Source organism: Ranitomeya imitator, chromosome 1, assembly GCF_032444005.1.
Source record: "Ranitomeya imitator isolate aRanImi1 chromosome 1, aRanImi1.pri, whole genome shotgun sequence".
Classification (NCBI taxonomy): Eukaryota; Metazoa; Chordata; class Amphibia; order Anura; family Dendrobatidae; genus Ranitomeya; species Ranitomeya imitator.
In genome coordinates, this window is record NC_091282.1 from 377,559,313 (window position 1) to 377,579,523 (window position 20,211).

General features: G+C 46.8%; 1 protein-coding gene across 3 annotated transcripts; it reads right to left on the reverse strand.

Annotated features, from left to right (window-relative positions):
• Positions 1–248: 248 nt before the first annotated feature.
• Positions 249–16,742, reverse strand: EMC9 (ER membrane protein complex subunit 9). 3 transcript variants are annotated; one of them, XM_069761883.1, is made up of 7 exons: positions 16,546–16,674; positions 14,193–14,385; positions 13,029–13,105; positions 11,679–11,748; positions 11,507–11,604; positions 1,293–1,371; positions 249–918 (listed from the first exon to the last, which is right to left on the reverse strand). In XM_069761883.1, the coding sequence occupies exons 2-7, from the start codon at positions 14,379–14,381 to the stop codon at positions 859–861; spliced, it is 573 nt and encodes a 190-aa protein (XP_069617984.1). In that variant the 5' UTR covers positions 14,382–14,385; positions 16,546–16,674; the 3' UTR covers positions 249–858. The 3 variants fall into 3 exon arrangements, with proteins under 3 accessions (XP_069617984.1, XP_069617979.1, XP_069617972.1); XM_069761878.1 differs by lacking the exon at positions 1,293–1,371 and having other exon boundaries at positions 16,546–16,742; XM_069761871.1 differs by lacking the exons at positions 1,293–1,371; positions 16,546–16,674 and adding an exon at positions 14,653–14,674 and having other exon boundaries at positions 574–918.
• Positions 16,743–20,211: the final 3,469 nt, after the last annotated feature.

Sequence of the window (20,211 nt, forward strand, 5' to 3'; positions counted from 1 at the left end):
ACAGGCGGGTGCCAGGCATCAGGTAATCCGGAGGTGCTCCAAACCACCTCCTCTGTAGGAATCCCGGGATTTCCGATAGGAACAGGAAACCAACTGAGGAGGAGAGGGGGGCCGCCCTTTTGTCTCTGTAGGTTTCCTGTTCCTATGGGCGGGTCCCTCTCTCAAAGTGGGTGCTGTCGTGGCGAAGGGTAAAATCTTAATATTTCAGAATACTGGACAATTGTATGCTTCCAATTTTGTGGGAACAGTTTGGAGAAGGCCCTTTAATGTTCCAGCAAGACCAAGCACCAGTTTACAATTCAAGGTCCATAAAGGTATGGGTGGGAGAATTTGGGGTGGAAGAACTTCACTGGCCACACAAAACTCGGACCTAAACCTCATTGAACACATTTGGGATGAAGTAGAAAGGATATTGTGAGCCAGGTCCTCTCATCCTACATTAGTGTCTGACCTCAAAAATGTTCTTCTGGCTGAAAAGGCACAGATTCCCTCAGACACTCTCCAAAATCTTGTACGAAGTCTTCACAGAAGAGTGGGAGCTGTTATAGCTGCAATGGGGGAACCAACTCCATATGAGTGCCTATGGTTTTATAATGAAGTGTCATAAATGCTCTTCTAGGCATCCCAATACTTTTGTTCATACAATGTATATAGGAACATACTTAGTTACAACTATAATATTTTGTATAATATTGAGTATAGCATAGTCCTTATTCTTCAACAGTTACTTTCAGAGTTCATGTGTTTCCATTTGCTACAGAAGCTAGATGGGTTATTTCCACATTCAGCTCTTCATTGGTCCAGTCAGATCTAAGATCTTCAAGGTGAGTGTCAAAGTCAACAAGTCGCTGGTAAGCTTTAGCATGAAGAAGGTGCCTTGTGATACGCTGAGTTTCTTCCCAATGACCCAACATAACTCTATAAAGATAATAGGATAAAGTACAGTAAATACTACAGGGGGTATGCTGCAATACATTTAGGGGGCAATTCATCTAAACATTTGTGCTACCTTCCTGGCATATAAAACACAGAACTCAAGCAACTTTAAAAAACTCAACACAAGATTTTGATTAAGACTGGTGTATGAAATGCCAGTCTTGATGAATTCTTCCCACAGGCATGGTACATTTTTAATACCTTCTAAAAAGGGGTCGGCCATTTTGGACAAATCTTTTGGGTTTTTTTTGTTAGAAGTGTTCGGTTCAAAAGTGCTCACCCCTCCACCCAAAGACTCACATTTATCGGCTGAAAATTGTGGAAAAGTCTAAAATAGGCATTTTTGTGTTACTCACCGTAAAATCCTTTTCTCCGAGACGCTCATTGGGGGACACAGGACTGTGGGTGTATGCTTCTGCCGCCAGGAGGCTGACACTAAGTAAACGTGAAAAAAAGTTAGCTCCTCGTTCGTAGTATACACCCCGACACTGGCTACCGGAGAATCCAGTTTGGTGCAAAAGCAGTAGGAGAACAAAACACAAGAATTAATATAACAGCATAAATACAGAAAACTTATGTCTAGAAAAGATCCTACTGACTAATGAAATCAGATATAGCCAAAGCAGCCATAGGCTACCAGGGAGGGAGCTGTGTCCCCCAATGAGCGTCTCGGAGAAAAGGATTTTACGGTGAGTAACACAAAAATCCCTATTTCTCCTTCGCCTCATTGGGGGACACAGGACTGTGGGATGTCCTAAAGCAGTCCCTGGGTGGGAAATTAACTCACCAGTAATAATCATCCAGATAAACGGTTGTCTATAAATGCGCTACTGCCGCTTGAAGAATCCTTCTACCCAGATTTGCATCTGCAGAGATCTGGGAGTGGACATTATAATGTTTGACAAACGTATGAAGACTAGACCAGGTCGCAGCTTTGCCAACCTGTTCTGCTGAGGCCTGATGCCGAATCGCCCAGGAAGCCCCCACTGCTCTAGTGGAGTGAGCCTTGATTCCAGCCGGAACCATCACGCCCCTGGTGCGATAGGCCTCCTGAATGGTAGCCCGCATCCACCTGGCCAGGGTAGATTTTGAGGCCGCGCATCCCTTCCTGCGGCCCTCCGGAAGGACAAACAGAGAATCTGTTCTGTTTGGCGAAAAGGGGCCGTTCGGGAAATGTACCTCCTCAGCGCTCTCACCAGGTCCAACGTATGGAGAGCTTTTTCTACACGGTGCATAGGCGCCGGACAAAAAGAGGGCAGAACAATATCCTCACTGATGTGGAAAGAGAAAACAACCTTTGGCAAAAAGGACGGTGCTGGTCTGAGCACTACCTTGTCCTGATGAAAACGTAGAAAGGGGGTACGACAGGAAAGGGCTGCCAGCTCTGATACCCGCCTTATGGAAGTTATGGCCACTAAAAATACGACTTTCCAAGAAAGGAACGTCAAGGAAATATCTTGAAGAGGCTCAAAAGGAGCTTCCTGCAATGCCTTTAATACCAAATTAAGGTCCCAAGCTTCCAAGGGAGTTTTATAAAGAGGGACCTTATGAGCGACTCCCTGAAAAAAAGTCCTGACCTGACGGTTAGTAGCAATCCTGCGCTGAAAAAGGACTGATAAAGCCGAAATCTGCCTTTTAAGGGTACTTGGAGCAAGCCCAGAATCCAGGCCTGCTTGAAGGAAAGCTAGAATGTTTGGGACGGAAAAACGCAGAGGAGGCAGCCCGCGCTCTCTACACCAAGAAAGGAAAACTTTCCAAGTGTGATAATAAATTCTGGCCGAAAGTTTTACGTGCCCTGATCATGGTATTTGCTACCTCTTGGGAGAACCCTGCCTGAGTTAAAACCCAAGATTCAACGGCCAGGCCGTCAAACGAAGGACCCCTGGGCTCTGGTAGTAGATCGGCCCTTGAGATAGAAGATCCGGCCGATCGGGGAGCCGTCATGGAACCCCGGCGAGAAGCTGAACTAGGTCTGCATACCAGGTCCGTCGCGGCCAATCCGGGGAGATCAGAATAGCAGGTACTCTCTCTGATTTGATCTTCTTGATTACCCTCGGGAGCTGCGCCAGAGGAGGGAACAGGTAAGAGAGATGAAATTGGTTCCAAGACAGTACTAGCGCATCCACGGCGATTGCCTGTGGGTCTCGGTACCGAGAGACAAATCTGGGTACCTTGGCATTCTCCTTGGACGCCATTAGATCCACGTCCGGAGTCCCCCAAAGATGACATATCTGCCGAAATACCTCGGGATGGAGAGACCATTCCCCGGACGCTAGACCCTGATGGCTTAGGAAATCTGCCGTTCAGTTTTCTTCGCCCGGAATGTGGACTGCTGATATCACTGAGTGATTTCTCTCTGCCCAGAGCAGTATTGGTTTTACTTCCTGCATGGCTGCCTTGCTGCGGGTGCCCCCCTGGTGATTTATGTTGGCCACTGCTGTGGCGTTGTCCGATTGAATTCGGACAGGGCGACCCGCCAGAAGATGGTAGAAATGTTGCAAGGCTAGCTGAACTGCTCGAATCTCTAAGAGATTGAAAGGGAGATCTGATTCCCAAGGAGACCAGCGCCCCTGAGCTGTGTGGTGAAAGAACACCGCTCGCCAACCCAGGAGACTGGCATCTGTTGTAACAACTAGCCAATTGGTTGGGGGAAAGGGCTTCCCCCTGAGTAGGGGTGAGCTGTTTAACCACCAAGAGAGGGTCTGCCTGACCTGGAGAGACAACCGAAATCTGCGGTTGAGGGAGAGTGGATTTCTGTTCCATACTGCTAGGATTGCCTGTTGGAGAGGCCGAAGATGTAGCTGTGCAAATGGAACTGCCTCTATAGTTGCAACCATCTTTCCTAATACCCTCATGCAGGACCGGATCGTATTAGAGTACGGTTGCTGAAGATTCCTCACCTCCCGCCAAAGGGCTAGGACCTTGTCCTGGGGAAGGATTAATAGGGCTTGAGAGGTGTCGAAGATCATGCCTAGAAATGAGATCCTCCGAGATGGTTGTAGGGATGACTTCCTTAAATTTACTAGCCAACCTAGACGAGAAAGGGTGTCCAGAGCGATGCCGACATTTTCCCTGTAAGATTGAAAAGTCGGTCCCTTGATCAGCAGATCGTCTGGGTATGGTAAGACAACTATGCCCCGGGAGTGCAGAATGGACACCACAGTTGACATGACTTTTGTGAACACCCTGGGAGCGGAGGCCAGCCCGAAGGGTAAAGCCGTGAACTGGAAGTGTAGATTGTTTAAGGCAAACCGGAGAAATCTTTGATGAGGCGGAAAAATGGGAATATGTAGGTAGGCATCCTGAATGTCTATTGAGGCCAAGAACTCTCCCTTTTCCAGTGAGGCGATGACTGACCGGAGTGATTCCATCCGAAAGTGACGAACGCGGACAAACCTGTTTAAGAGTTTTAGATCTAGAATAGGCCTTACTGTACCGTGTTTTTTGGGTACTACAAAAAGATTGGAATAAAACCCTTGAAACCTTTCCTCCCTTGGAACCGGAGAAATGACTCCGCTGAGACGAAGGGACTCTATGGAATTGTACAGGTCTTGTCGGAGGGACTCGGACCTGGGAAGACGGGATGGAAAGAACCGGGGAGGGGGCAGCCGTACCAGCTCTATTTTGTAACCTGACGATACGAGCTCTCCCACCCACCGGTCGTGGATTACCTGAAGCCAGACTTGGCGAAACAAAGGAAGACGTCCGCCTACTCTGTTGGAGGCACTCCGAGGAGGCCTCCAGTCACTTAGCCGAAAACCTCTGGATCTAGTTGACTGGGAATGCATTCTTCCCCCCTGGTTGGCCGTATAAGAGATCCGAACGTCTCGGTCCTGATTGGGTCGACCCTGCGCAGCAGAGCCCGATGCTGGGGCCCATATAGCATTGCGAAAGGTTCTAAAACGGGCCTGGAATTGGCGATGAAAAGGCTGTCTAATCCTCTGCTGAGGAAGAAACTTAAGGCCCCTTCACATTAAGCGACGCTGCAGCGATACCGACAACGATCCGGATTGCTGCAGCGTCGCTGTTTGGTCGCTGGAGAGCTGTCACACAGACCGCTCTCCAGCGACCAACGATGCCGGTAACCAGGGTAAACATCGGGTAACTAAGCGCAGGGCCGTGCTTAGTAACCCGATGTTTACCCTGGTTACCTTCCTAAAAGTAAAAAAACAAACACTACATACTTACCTACCGCTGTCTGTCCCCGGCGCTCTGCTTCTCTGCACTCCTCCTGTACTGTCTGTGTGAGCACAGCGGCCGGAAAGCAGAGCGGTGACGTCACCACTCTGTTTTCCGGCTGACCGACGCTCACAGCCAGTGCAGGAGGAGTGCAGAGCAGAGCGCCGGGGACAGACAGCGGTAGGTAAGTATGTAGTGTTTGTTTTTTTACTTTTAGGATGGTAACCAGGGTAAACATCGGGTTACTAAGCGCGGCCCTGCGCTTAGTTACCCGATGTTTACCCTGGTTACCAGTGAAGACATCGCTGGATCGGTGTCACACACGCCGATCCAGCGATGTCCGCGGGAGATCCAGCGACGAAATAAAGTTCTGGACTTTCTTCAGCGACCAACGATCTCCCAGCAGGGGCCTGATCGTTGGTCGCTGTCACACATAACGATTTCATCAACGATATCGTTGCTACGTCACAAAATGCAACGATATCGTTAACACTATCGTTATGTGTGAAGGTACCTTTACTCTTCCCTCCTGTGGAATCAGAGATAAGCTGATCCAGCTTCTCTCTGAACAAACAACCTCCCTGATAGGGTAGGGTTGTAAGCGATTTTTTAGAGGTAGAGTCAGCCCGCCATGTTCTTAACCAGAGAGCCCTTCTAATAGCGATAGCGTTAGCCGCAGCCGAAGAGGCACAATCTGCAGCATCAAGGGATGCCTTAATCAGATAGCTACCAGCAAGTGCTATCTGAGATGACATTTCTGCCAATTCCGCTGCCAAATCGCCTTCTTGGAGAGCCTTTGTTAAAGACTCTGACCAAGACATCATAGATTTGGCAACCACGTTGCCGCAAAAGAAGGAAAAAGTGCCGAACTTGAGGCCTCAAAAACGGAACGAGCCAAACTCTCTATAAGACGATCCGTATGGTCCTTAATTGACAAGCCATTAGGGAGAGATAGCAACGTGTTAGAGGCTAAATGGGACACTGGAGGATCCACAGAAGGATTTTCTGCCTATTTACTACAAAGTTCAGCAGCAAAGGGATACCTAGCCTTCAGGGCCCTTTGCCCTGAAAAACGCTTGTCCGGGTGCTCCCGGTTACGCCGAATCTGGTCCTCAAACTCAGGGTGAGAGGAAACCACCCTATGGGCCCATTTGGCCCGCTTAAATGAGACCTTATGATCTGAGGATGAGGCGAGCTCGTCCTCTATCCCCATAGACTGATTGACAGCCTCAATCAGTCTATCTACCGACTCCTGAAACCCAGGATTCTCAAAATTAAGGGACCCTTCTGACTCAGGCTGCCGTCAAACTAGCAGTATTTGGTCAGTATTTTACATCAGTATTTGTAAGCCAAAACCTGGAGTGGGTGATAAATACAGAACAGATGCATATGTTTTTATTATACTTTTCCTGCAATTGTTCCACTCCTGGTTTTGGCTTACAAATACTGACGTAAAATACTGACCAAATACTGCTAGTGCTAGTGTGACGGCAGCCTCATAGTCAGTCTCAACTTCCCCGTTTTCTGCCTTAGAAGGAGAACGTGATACGGAACTCCAGGATGCAGAAGCACCTGAGGGCCTGGGCGACGCTGTGCGAATCCGTTTTCCACACGTCTGTCTACTTCGAGCGCGGCCCCTGCAGGCCGAAGGTTCTTGAGACCCCGAGGCCCTCTCCGAGACAGAAGGACTGCTGGCCCTGACCGCAGGGATCTGAAGGGATTTGATTGCTTCAGTAAGGGACGCCATGGATTGCGACAAGGACGTAACCCATTCCGGCGGAACTGAACCAGCCTCTGCTTGAGGGGCAGGAGTCGGAGAGATTGCTGGGGAGCTGGCGGGGGAGGGTGGGGGGGGGGGCTCCTGGGCGCGTTCAGAGTCACAGGCCTCGCAGCGGCGATTACTCTGGGTGTGCGGGAATGGGGCACGACAAGCTACACAACCGGTAAATAGGACCATGTGAGTTTTAATCCTTCTAGACATAGTGATCAGTAAATGCTATACCCAGGGCCTGAGACTGGGGAAAAAATTAATGCTTCTGTCAGCAGGAGGGAGAAGCACTTACCCCAGTCCTGTGTCCCCAAGATTACAGCGATGGATCCGAACGCACGATGCGGAGCCAAATGAGCTACCTTTTATCCCCAGCCGGCCTCCGGGGGAGGGACCACCATGAAGCAATGCGGCCTGCAGTAGGCCCGAAGCCGGGGCCTCAATTTTTCCCCTCTCATCTTGGTCCTGAGAGAGGAAAGGCGGAACCGGAAGTGACACGCCGGAGGGGGCGGGGCCTCACAGCGCGGTCTGCGGGGCGGAAGTTCGGGCCCTGGTCTATCCAGGAAGTTTGTCCCACGCCTGCAGGAGGCCAGGCAGAGCCTGAAGCCTCTGGAAGATAGCGGCGCCGGCCGCACCATACCACCGCAGCGCCGGCCGCTGAGACAGAAACGGCGCCGGCGGCACCGCACTGCCGCAGAGCAGAGAAAAACGGCACCGGACTGCCGATAGAACCGGCGGCACCGCACTCCCGGAGGGCAGGTAAATCAGCCAAAAAGATGCATTGTGTGCCAGGAGCCCCCCTTGCCCCTCCAGCGAGGGGGAATCAAATGACGGTGCAGGAACCCTATCTCCATTATCTGCCCAGGATAAGGAGAGGGACCGCCCACCACCCCAGCTATCACCGCAGCAGAGCAGGGGTGTAGGAATCAGGGGGGAACACACGGAGATCTAAGGGCACCTATACAGCCTGGAGTCTAACTACCTCAGGGTGGTCAGGGCCAAGTCCGGAGAAGGATCCCACGTAGCGGGAACGGATACGTGGAGAGATCGCACGTACTTGCCCGTTGATGGTTTTGGGGACATCGGACCCTCAAAAGGGCCCGTCGCCCCCTCAATCCATAGAAGTTGAAAATAGGGTCCAAAGGATCCAGGACACAGAGATGTGCCTCCTTGAGACACTAAGCATAAACTGGATTCTCCGGTAGCCAGTGTCAGGGTGTATACTACGGAGGAGGAGCTAACTTTTTTTCACGTTTACTTAGTGTCAGCCTCGTGGCGGCAGAAGCATACACCCACAGTCCTGTGTTCCCCAATGAGGCGAAGGAGAAAGTAGGTGTCCAATGTCCTAATGGTTGCACTAAAGAAACATGAAGCAATAGGTAGAACACAATCAAATTTGGTTGCCCGTGTAATGCAGGACAGAAGAGGTCTTCCAGAGCTAAACAGGGGCCTCGTCTTTGAATTATGGATTGCCTACAAAAGGTATTCTATTTTCCAAATTGGATAACTTAACAAGAATTGCAAATTGTCTCTTCAGAGAGGAAGAGGACTAGAACTCTAGTGCCACCTATAGGAAGTAGCAATCCAAGAAGTCAAAGTCGACCCTTTAAAAGGGAACCTGTCAGCAGGATTGTGCACAGTAACTTACAGACAGCGTCATGTTGGCGCCATTATACTGATTAACCCCTTAATGACCAGAGGTATTTTTAGATTTCTATTTTTTGCTCCATTTCTTCCCAGAGCCATAACTTTTTTATTTTTTGGTTAAAAAATGGCCGTGTGAGGGCTTGTTTTATGCGGGGCGAGTTGTAGTTTTGAACAACAAAACTGGTTTTACCATGTCGTGTACTCGAAAAACAGGAAAAAAATTCCAAGTGCAGTGAAATTACAAAAAAATAAATAAATAAAATAAAAAAAAAAAATGCAACCCTACAGTTGTTTTGGGGGAATTTTTTTTTTTACCATACTCACTAAATGCTAAAACTGACCTGCCATTTTGATTCTCCCGGTCATTACAAGTTCATAGACAACAAATATGTCTAGGTTCTTTCTTATTTAAGTGGTGAAAAAAAAATCCAAAGTTTGTTAAAGCTAAAAAAATTGCGCTATTTTCCAATACCCGTAGCGTCTCCATTTTTCGTGATCTCGGGTTGGGTAAGGGCTTAATTTTTGCGGGCTGAGCTGGCGTTTTTACTGATACCATTTTGGTGCAGATACGTTCTTTTGATAGCCCCTTATTGCACTTTAATGCAATGTTGTGGCAACCAAAAAAACCTTAAGGTTATGTGCACACTTTGCGGATTCCATTGCGGATTTTTCCGCGCTTATTCTGCAGAAACGCAGGGCTTTTTACCTGCGGATTCACTGTGCATTTTGTGCGGATTTCACCTGCAGATTATTATTATGGAACAGGTGTAAAACGCTTCAGAATCCGCACAAAGAATTGACATGCTGCAGAAAATAAACTGCAGCGTTTCCGCGTGGAATTTTCCGCAGCATGTGCACTGCGGATTTGGATTTCCATTGGTTTATATGGTACTGTACACCACATGGAAAACTGCTGTGGATCCGCACATACCCCAATTCTGGCGTTTTTATTTTTTTTTCTCATTATGCCGTTTAGCGATCGGGTTAATTTTTTCTTCATATTGATAGACTGGGCAATTCTGAACACGGAGATACCGAATATGTGTATGATATTTTTTTTTTAATTATTGTTTTAGTTTGAATGGGGCAAAAGGGGTGCGATTTGAACTTTTTTAAAAAAAATAATTTTAAAAACATTTTTTTTTTTTTTTTTATACTTTTGGCATGCTTCAAATAGTCTGCATGGGAGACTAGAGGATGCCATAACCCGATCGGCTCTGCTACATACAGGCTGACTTGCTAGGAGCGCCGACCACCGGGTGGCGATCATAGCAATCCAGCAGTGTCAACGTCAGAGGTCTGCAGGAGACCTCTGGTTGTCATGCTGACCCATCAGTGACCTGCGATCAAGTGACCGGGTCTCCGATGGGCAGGAATTCCTGCGCACTTGCCGGAAGAGCGCATTAAATGCCGCTGTCAGAGATTGACAGTGGCATATAACTAGTTAACAGCCATGGGTGGATCGTGATTCCACCCGCAGCTGTTAGAGGCACTTGTCAGCTGTTAAAGACAGCTGACATGTGCCGGAAAAGATGTGGGCTCAGTGCCGGAGACCACATCAAAGGGAGGGTGTCCGACACACCATTACGCCCAATGTCGCAAAGGGGTTAAAATGATACCTTGGTTGATAAAATCCATCTTGTGGTTGTTGTTTAATCTGTATTTTCAGTTTATGATATGCTCGTGCTTTGGGGCGGTCCTCTGGGGGGGGGGGGGGTAGGGGTCTTCATGTGCTATGATTAGCTTTCATAATACAGCCCGCTGACAGGTCACTGGTCCCCCAGTGACCTGCCCCCTAATTTGCATAATGAATATATGTACATACAAGTTAAAACCAAAAACACAACAACCCTTCTGCAGGCAGGCGCGAACCGTGGCTCCTGCGCTGCAGCATAATTGCATTTTTCATGTGCAGTTAATAACTGTGCTTCATGTTTTCCTGAGAAGTATAAAAAATATCCATTTTAAAAGGGCGCCCGCCACATGCAATAGACTCGGGCGGCGCCAACTTGGAGGAGGAAATTTTATTTTTTCTTCTCTAGCAACATGGCTCCGCCCGTGCCTGTTCAGTAGCAGCTATCTGATCGCGGTGGGCGCCATTTTAAAACAAATTTTATTGTGTACTCCTCAGGAAAACATCAAGCACAGTTTTTAGCTGCACATGAAACATACGATCATGCTGCAGCGCAGTGGCCACGGCCAGCACCTGCCTGCAGAAGGGTTTTTCTTTTCTTCGGTATGTACAGGTATTCATTATGTAAACTAGGGGGCAGGTCAGTGAGGGAGCAGTGATCAGTCAGAAGCCATACTGATCAATAGCTATTATGAATACCTAATCAGAGCACCACATGAAGACCCCCACAGGCCGCCCCAGAACACCGACATATCATTAACTCAAAACTGAAAATAAAGATTACACAATAACCACAAGACAGATTTCATCAACCAATGTATCATTTTAATCAGTATAACGGCACCGACCTGACACTGTGCGTGGGTTACTGTGCACAATCCTGCTGACAGGTTCCCTTTAACGAGCCTTGCCACATGACTTGGGATAAAAGCCCAAACCAGAATCTCAACTTGCAGACACTGTGTTTTGGGGCATCGCCCCTCATTAGTGCAAAGTGTGAGATCTGGTTTGGCTGTGTGACCGGGATGCAAGAGGTACCGCTTCCCAAAGGAGCATGGCGACTTAAAAATCTCCTCATCTCGGCATGCTTGACATGTCACTTTCCGCAAGGAGAAACAATACCCCTTGGATCCCCAACAAGAATTGCAGTAATACAGTATGCTACTAATTCCTGCAATCATTAAAATATGGGCTTCAGCCTCTATTGAAAACTTCTTAAAATCCCTCAGACAGTTGCTGTTGCTCCTTTTGTCTCCCTGTTATTAGTACTTGTTTTTTTTGAACCATTGTGGAGATTAATGTGGCTTTCTGTTATATCATGCATACAAGTTCAAAGTGCTTACAGAGTTTTGTCTTTGGGAATCCACTGCTTGTAGCCGTTTTGATGTAGAACTGTGAGAGGAGGGACCCCAGGACAGGGCGACAGACGCTCATTATCCATCTACGTAGAGAAAAATACACGAAGAGAAACAAAGGATTTCTTTGCCAAGCGGTTATCTAAGCGCATTATCTTACCAATATTAGCACTGCATCCTCTTGGTATTCAGCGATCAGTGAGGCTGAGCGAAGGGTAGCAGAGTTGATACTGAAAGACAACACTCATAGGAATAAATGTGCGAAGGTTTTATTTATCTACAGTTTATTCACAGAGAATTGGACAATAATTTTATATAAATATGGTATCTGGAATTGGTATCTAATAACATCATTTGTACACTTCATGAAATAGAACACCTACCCCTGATGACTAAAGGGGCATTTACAAGATTACTGTGAACGAGTGGTCCTAGAAACGCTCGTTTCACGACAATCTGGCAGTGTAAACCAACTGAAGAACGAGCAAAACGCTCATCGGGTTGTTTGCGCAAAAGATCATCGTTCTCGGCCATTCACGGGTGGATCGGTGATACTAAACAACTGCCAATCTGAAAATATTTGCCTACTGTGGCCATTTATTCGCCCATTTACACGGGCAGACTGCGATACACAATGAGCACTGAATGATCTGTAATAGATTGTTCAGTGTGCACAGGCTGCCATTGTTCTCGGCAGCACGAGCCCTGTTTACACAGGATGATGTTCTGCAGCGAACGATGTTCATTTGTGCAGCACAAAAAAATCATTTTACTCAATGATTGGGGTGATCGGCAGACTGTTTAGATTGCACAAATATTGTGACGGGAGTGTTCTTAAAAACGCCCATTCTCAATAAAAGTCAATTTACACTGAAAGATTAACTGGACACGTGCTGCCAAGAACAATGGGCACTGAACTATCTGTTACTGTGCATTGGGAGTGTGGTCAGCTTGTGTAAGCAAGCAATTAAATGACTAATGATGGTCGCTAGATGCAACGTCTAGCACTGTAGATTTAGTATATGTGTTTTTACAGAAAAAATAGTTTTATAAAATATATAAATGAAAGGGCTTTATTGCACCGTCCCATCCCCTCAATTTCAGTACTCTGCACTCCTGCATGATGATTGGCAGCGCACGCTTTGGAGCACCGCCTGATCTAGCTCCTTGGCCTGAAGTCACACAGCACAGAGGCTGTCAGTTAAGCAGCAGGTAATGCTGGGCAGGCAATAGAGCTGGAGTGACAGAGGTTTCAGCTGTGCAGTCTCATTTATATATCATTTCAAACACTGATTTCACAATAACGGGGGGGAAGGACTGGCCATGTAAAGGCATTGCTGAACTTGGCTTTGGAAGCGTTAAGTGTGAATATAAATAATTTGAGGTAAAATCCAGCTGACACATTCCCTTTAAGCTTAGACTCATACGGCATACGTAAAAGGTTTGTTCATTTCCATTTTCGTATTAAATATAGGACATGACAATGGTGACGTTAAATAGAGCTGTTCACCTAGTATCTCTGAGGATGGCATTTGCTTGGTAGAACCCTGCGATAACTAGTCCTTGAAGAGCGCTCCAGGAGTCTATCTGTGGGAAGTCAGAACAACATAAAAAGCAAAAAACAAAGAGGATGAAATCCAGAGACAATAGCGCACAGTGGCATGAACACAGAGAGACGGTAGGATACAAGCAGGTGTTCCTTGACCGCAACACTGCAAAAACGCTAGTGCATGCCCTTATCATCTCCCGCCTCGACTACTGCAACCTCCTACTCTCTGGACTCCCCTCTAGCACTCTGGCACCACTCCAATCCATCCTACACTCTGCTGCCCGACTAATCCACCTGTCCCCCCGCTATTCCCCAGCCTCTCCCCTGTGTCAAGCCCTTCACTGGCTTCCTATCGCCCAGAGACTCCAGTTCAAAACCCTCACACTGACATACAAAGCCATCCACAACCTGTCTCCTCCATACATCTGTGACATGGTCTCCCGGTACCTACCTACACGCGACCTCCGATCCTCCCAAGACCTCCTTCTCTACTCCCCTCTCATCTCTTCTTCCCATAACCGCATCCAAGACTTCTCCCGTGCTTCCCCCATACTCTGGAACTCTCTACCCCAACACATCAGACTCTCGCCTAACATAGAATCCTTCAAAAATAACCTGAAGACCCACCTCTTCCGACAAGCCTACAGCCTGCAGTGATCCTCAACCTACTGAACAGCCGCGCAACCTGCCCTACCCTCTCCTAGTGTATCCTCACCCACCCCCTGCAGACTGTGAGCCCTCGCGGGCAGGGTCCTCCCTCCTTATGTACTCGTGTGCCTTGTTATCTGCTCATGTTTAATGTATTTGTCTATATTTGCCCCGTATTCACATGTAAAGCGCCATGGAATAAATGGCGCTATAAAAATGTATAATAATAATAATAATAATAATAATAATACAAGCAATAACAATGACATAAAATATAGGGAATAATTTAGCACTTCAAAGCATTAAACCTTATGAATAATAAGGAAAAACCTCCTGCCTGTTATGATGGTATTATAGGTATTACATATCCTATAACAAGGATCCACAATATGTCGGGCGTATAAGGCCTGTGCAATATTCGATATTTCACAATATACAGCAATGACAGAAACGACATCAATAAGAAAGCCCAGGTACCTGTGTCAGAGCCACCTCTAGGCTGAGCGCAAGTGGCAGCTGGTGACCGATCGGCACACAATCACACAATGTCAGGCAGCCGGGTGTCCTGCGCCCCACAAGAGCCCCGCTCACTGTGCTGTGTGGGTAGCGGGCTGCATGTAGAATCATTTTCACATACACACGTGTACTCAGTTCTACCTCACACATTGTCCTGCAAAATATACAAAAGTGAACTATTGTTGCTGCAAAAACACGATGGGCTCCAGGAGAATTGTTATGAAGCCCCTTACAGCCTGTTGTTCGTGGTTTTTAAATTTGAAGAGTAAGTTATCTCCCTCTGGCGTTAGGGAGTGGCTGGCACCGGAACCAAAATACACAGGCACACACTGTGCGCATTACTCCTCCCATTAAAGTTTGTATCCTCTTACTATAATCATCAGATTATATAGCACTGTGCACTTGCAATTGCTCATTTTACCTTTCTACCCAGCTGATTCTTCACTTTTTCAGTTCTATGATATCCCGTGATTAAACTGACTGAGTCCTTCTAAGCTCTACGTAGAAACAGGAGGTCAGGTCAATTTTCCATTTATAATTCATAGTGCTGTGGTTAATTGTTCCGGAAAGCTTAATTAGAGCAAAGGTTATGATTAGTGATGAGCGAACGTGCTCGGATAAGGTGTTATCAGAGCAGGCATGTGTGGTAACCGAGTGTCTTTGGCGTGCTCAAAAAATATGTTTGCATCCCCGCGGCTGTCTAGGGTCCCCAGGCCTTACATAGAGCAATGGTAAGCACTTCTTTTAAAGGATAACTCCGTCAGAATGGAGGATCATTCACACATCAGGTTTTCATGTATGAGTGCTATCCATTTTTTTTACCTCACAGAAAGCACTCATAACTATGATAGTCTATGGGGCTGTTCACATGTGCAATGTTTTCCTCGGACGGAGTGATCTGTTTAAAATCGCGGAAACATGTCCAATATCAATCTGACGTGTCAGATCAAAATCGGCTATGCAAGTCTATGGATCAGAGAATAAAAGGATAATTACGTACCCATGACAGCACCAGAGAGAAGCAGCTAATGGCATTTTGGTCCTACACGGACCTTCATCAAATTATTGAAAATGTTGGTATACAGTAGTATTGTGGTGGAGTCATTTCCTACTAAAGACAATACTACAGCGCTCTTCTCCTGCATCAATGCACTTACTGTACCTCATCAATAAAGCTTCACCATATATGCTTCACTAATCCAGTGTGCAGTGGACATTTCTTTCTAGATATACTGGGATCCCACTTCTGCCTCACACCTCAAGGAAAGTGTGTGCACTCCGAATATATTATATTCATATTAGCATATGATCTGGGGGGCAACGACAAGCCATCCTGTATTGGAACAGTTAGAGTATACCCTATAATCAGTGGCGTTCAGCTAATAGCACCAGACCACAAGGCTGCCATGGGGCATCATACTATGCGGAGGGCTATTAGTGGGGGGCCATCTTACTATGCGGAGGGCTATTAGTGGGGGATCATCATACTATGTGGAGGGCTATTAGTGGGGGCCATCATTCTATGTGGAGTACTATTTGTGGGGGCCATCAGACTATGTGGAGACCATCTTACTACGTGGAGGGCTATTTGTGGGGGGGCCATCATACTATGTGGAGGGCTATTAGTGGGGGCCATCATACTATGTGGAGGACTATTTGTGGGGGCCATCAGACTATGTGGAGGGCTATTTGTGAAGGGTACTGTAGGGTCATCACATTGTGTGTGGAGGGTACGGTGGAGGAACATCTTACTGTGTTTGAGGTCCACATTTGTTGGCATCACACTTTATGAAGACCATTATGTTGGTGTGTGAGAACAGTAAGGGGCTTCAATAGGGGCACAATTACAATTATAAGGGCTGCAAAGTTGTGGAATATGTTCTTCTGTGACCCCGACAAATATTATTTTTTGGAAGGGAGGCCAATAAGGACTTCTGCTATAGGGCCCCTTTCATTCTATGTACGTCCCTGCTCATAATAGAATATTTTAAAGCAATCCCTACAATTTTCAATGTTTTTAGAAATCGGACCCCTCCCCAGCTAAGAAGAGGAAATGGTGGTTGGCACCAGCACTGGATGTGACTATACATAGGGCAGTGGCTAGTGATTGTGCTATATGGCTATCACTCCCATAATATGACTTCTTCTTCCTCCCCAGCTATAACAAGCACACGGCTGCCATGAGCTCCGGCTCCTGCATTACTGCTGCTACTTTGCGGACACACACGGTTCTCGCCCCTATAATTCTGCAGCAGACACTCTGACAGAACAGGCAGTGAGCTCACTAACCGGAGCATTCACGGAAACAACTAACCTGTGACCTATTGGAGCAGTGAGCACGGCTTCGCCAGCCGCCGCTCTCTGATTGGTGAATATGTAAAACCACGCCCAGAAGCTGAGTAGTGATTGGTGGCGCTCTAGTCACTTCCGCTTATTCCAGTGCGGTTACTGCGGTCATGTGAAGCGTAGCTGGAGCCCGTCAGTGAGGTTATTACGGCCGCCCTGATACACAAGCACGGGGCAACCAATCACATGAAGACGCCCTGCCTGATCTATACCCCATTGGCCGTAACTGCTTGGCGATGATGTAATGACCATGTGATCACTCATGTGTGGGCGGTGTCAGACTGTTGTCAGATGAGGTCACATGGTTATTTCAGGGGTCGAATAAAAAGTCCTACAGTGCCTCTCTACCTCCCTGAGGGCTCAGTGTGTGCTATTACTGCTTGTATTTATTTAGTAAAGATAAATTATCCTTCATTGACCTTTTTGTCCCCTTCTGTTGGATCCTGCATTGTACAAATCTAATGTGACGTATAATAATTAGGTGCCATGTAATAATGAAGTGCCATGTACTAATGAAGTGCCATGTAATAATGAGGTGCCATGTAGTAATGAGCTGCCATGTAAAAATGAAGCGACATGTAGTACTGAAGTGACAAGTGATAATGAGGTGCCATGTAATAATGGAGTGACATAATAATGAGGTGCCATGTAATAAGTGACATGTAATAATGAGGTGCCATGTAATAATGAAGTGCCATGTAATAATGAGGTGCCATGTACTAATGAAGTGCCATGTAATAATGAGGTGCCATGTAATATTGAACTGCCATGTAATAATGAAGCGACATGTAGTAATGAAGTGACAAGTGATAATGAGGTGCCATGTAATAATGGAGTGACATAATAATGAGGTGCCATGTAATAATGAAGTGACATGTAGTAATGTGGTGCCATGTAATAATGAAGTGACGAGATAATGAAGTGCCATGTAATAATGAAGTGACGAGATGAAGTGCCATGTAATAATGAAGTAACATGTAATAACTAAGTGACGTGATAATGAGGTGTGTAATAATGAAGTGATGTAATAATGAGGTGCCATGAAATAATGAAGTGACATGTAATAGTGAAGTGACATGTAGTAATGAAATGGCAAGTGATAATGAGGTGCCATGTAATCATGAAGTGACATATAGCAATGAGGTGCCATGTAATAATGAAGTAACATGTAATAATGAAGTGACATGAGATAAAGAAGTGCCATGTAATAATGAAGTGCCATGTAATATTGAAGTGCCATGTAATAATGAGGTGCCATGTAGTAATGAGCTGCCATGTAAAAATGAAGCGACATGTAGTAATGAAGTGACAAGTGATAATGAGGTGCCATGCAATAATGAAGTGACATGTAATAATGAGGTGCCATGTAATAATGAAGTGCCATTTAATAATGAGGTGCCATGTACTAATGAAGTGCCATGTAATAATGAGGTGCCATGTAATATTGAGCTGCCATGTAATAATGAAGCGGCCTGTAGTAATGAAGTGACAAGTGATAATGAGGTGCCATGTAATAATGGAGTGACGTAATAATGAGGTGCCATGTAATAATGAAGTGACATGTAATGTGGTGCCATGTAATAATGAAGTGACGAGATAATGAAGTGCCATGTAAAAATGAAGTGCTTTGTAATAATGAAGTGACATGAGATGAAGTGCCATGTAATAATGAAGTAACATGTAATAACTAAGTGACATGTGATAATGAAGTGATGTAATAATGAGGTGCCATGAAATAATGAAGTGACATGTAATAATGAAGTGACATGTAGTAATGAAATGGCAAGTGATAATGAGGTGCCATGTAATAATGAAGTGACATATAGCAATGAGGTGCCATGTAATAATGAAGTAACATGTAATAATGAAGTGACATGAGATAAAGAAGTGCCATGTAATAATGAAGTGCCATGTAATAATGAAGTGCCATGTAATAATGAGGTGCCATGTAATAATGAAGTGACAAGTGATAATAAGGTGCCATGTAATAATGAAGTGACATATAATAATGAGGTGCCATGTAATAATGAAGTGACATGTAATAATTAACATAAACATAAGGATGAATGACCTCGGGGAGATCAAAACATCCAACACCGCGGAGACACCATCACGTGTTTCTCAACACGTGATGGTGTCTCCGCGGTGTTGGATGTTTTGCAAATGCAAAAGAAAGGTGGTATAGGTGGTTTTCCTTTTGGATGCTGCCCTTCCCGAGGTTGTTCCTTCCTGGTGAAAGACCTGGCTATTTATTGCTTGCGTTGAGAAACACGTGATGGTGTCTCCGCGGCTTTTCTGCATGCATTTGCATATTTCCCATAAGGGATGGGGGCAGTGTTCTGGATCACTGCGTTGAGAAACACGTGATGGTGTCTCCGCGGTGTTGGATGTTTTGATCTCCCCGAGGTCATTCATCCTTATGTTTATAGTCCTTTTACCAGGCACTGCTCCTAATAGCCAGTTTCCTACTCCACACTGATGAGGGGCAAATACCCCGAAACAGCTGTCTGTGGATGGATACCATGTTTTGGCATAGGTGGTTTTCCATTTGGATGCTGCCCTTCCCGTGGTTATTCCTTCCTGGTGAAAGACCTGGCTATTTATTGCTTGCGTTGAGAAACACGTGATGGTGTCTCTGCGGCTTTTCTGCATGTAATAATGAAGTGACATGGGGCGTGGCTATGTAGCTGAAGGAGGCAGACGTACCCAGGGAGAGCTCCCATTATCCTGCAGAAATCCTGCCATTTAGACCCCATTCTGCCCAGATTTCTGGACTGATTTATGGTCCCTCTGGACCCGGAAAGGCACCTGGCGGCGGTGGGAGAGCGGAGAGAGTGTGGACGGGAGCGGAGGTCGGTGAGACCCGCGGGAACACGGCCGGAGTGAGGCGGCGGCCATCTTGCAGGCGCGTGCTCTGACACACAGAGCGGCGCCGAACCTCCATCAACACCGGAGACTCCCCCCGGTGCTCTGGGGATTCCCGGTGTACATATTACCGGAGAGCGGAGGTCAGTGGAGCCCGCGGGAGCGCGGGAACTGGATTGAGGTGGCGGCCATCTTGCAGGCGCGCGCCCTGATACGCAGAGCGGCGCCGGCCTCATCAGCGCTGGAGTCTCCCCCCCGGTGATCTGGGAGCTCCAGTGTGCATGCCGCAGGAGGCAGCCTTTGAAATCCTGGACGGAGAGACCTACAGGGCGGTGGAGGCAACTTATCTATAAGCGCGCTCTCTGACGGTGGAGAAGCGACGCAGAAGTCCGGATCTGCAGCACTACTGGGGAGGTGAGCACATATCCTGAACTTTTTCTTGAGGGGACAAGCAGTGAGCGCCCTGGAAGATTGGGCCCTGCGTTCCCCTGTTTGAGAGACATCTGTCCCCACTGGTGCTTGTAATTTGGAGGGTCTGGCCCCCCTCCTATTGCCCCATCTGTCGGCACTGTGGGATTTCTCCCCTCTCCGGACATATTGGATACATTTAGTGCTCTTGAGACTGCCTAATAACGCTTTTAAGCATATACAGCTCCCTGCGGGCCCTGTTGCCTTTATTTCTGCACCACTCCACAATATACATCGGGCCGTTCTCCTGCCCCTCTTATTCATGTCAACTATGCAGCACGCCAAGGGATCAGGAGCCGCT

Bases quoted from the DNA above. Each gene is read 5' to 3' on its own strand.
- EMC9 (XM_069761878.1), bottom strand. From the start codon at position 14,381: ATGTGTGAGGTAGAACTGAGTACACGTGTGTATGTGAAAATGATTCTA. The intron at 13,106-14,192 runs GTACCTGGGCTT...GACTTCCCACAG, and splicing joins TAGAGGTGGCTCTGACACAG to ATAGACTCCTGGAGCGCTCT. The intron at 11,605-11,678 runs GTAAGATAATGC...TTCTCTACGTAG, and splicing joins AGGATGCAGTGCTAATATTG to ATGGATAATGAGCGTCTGTC.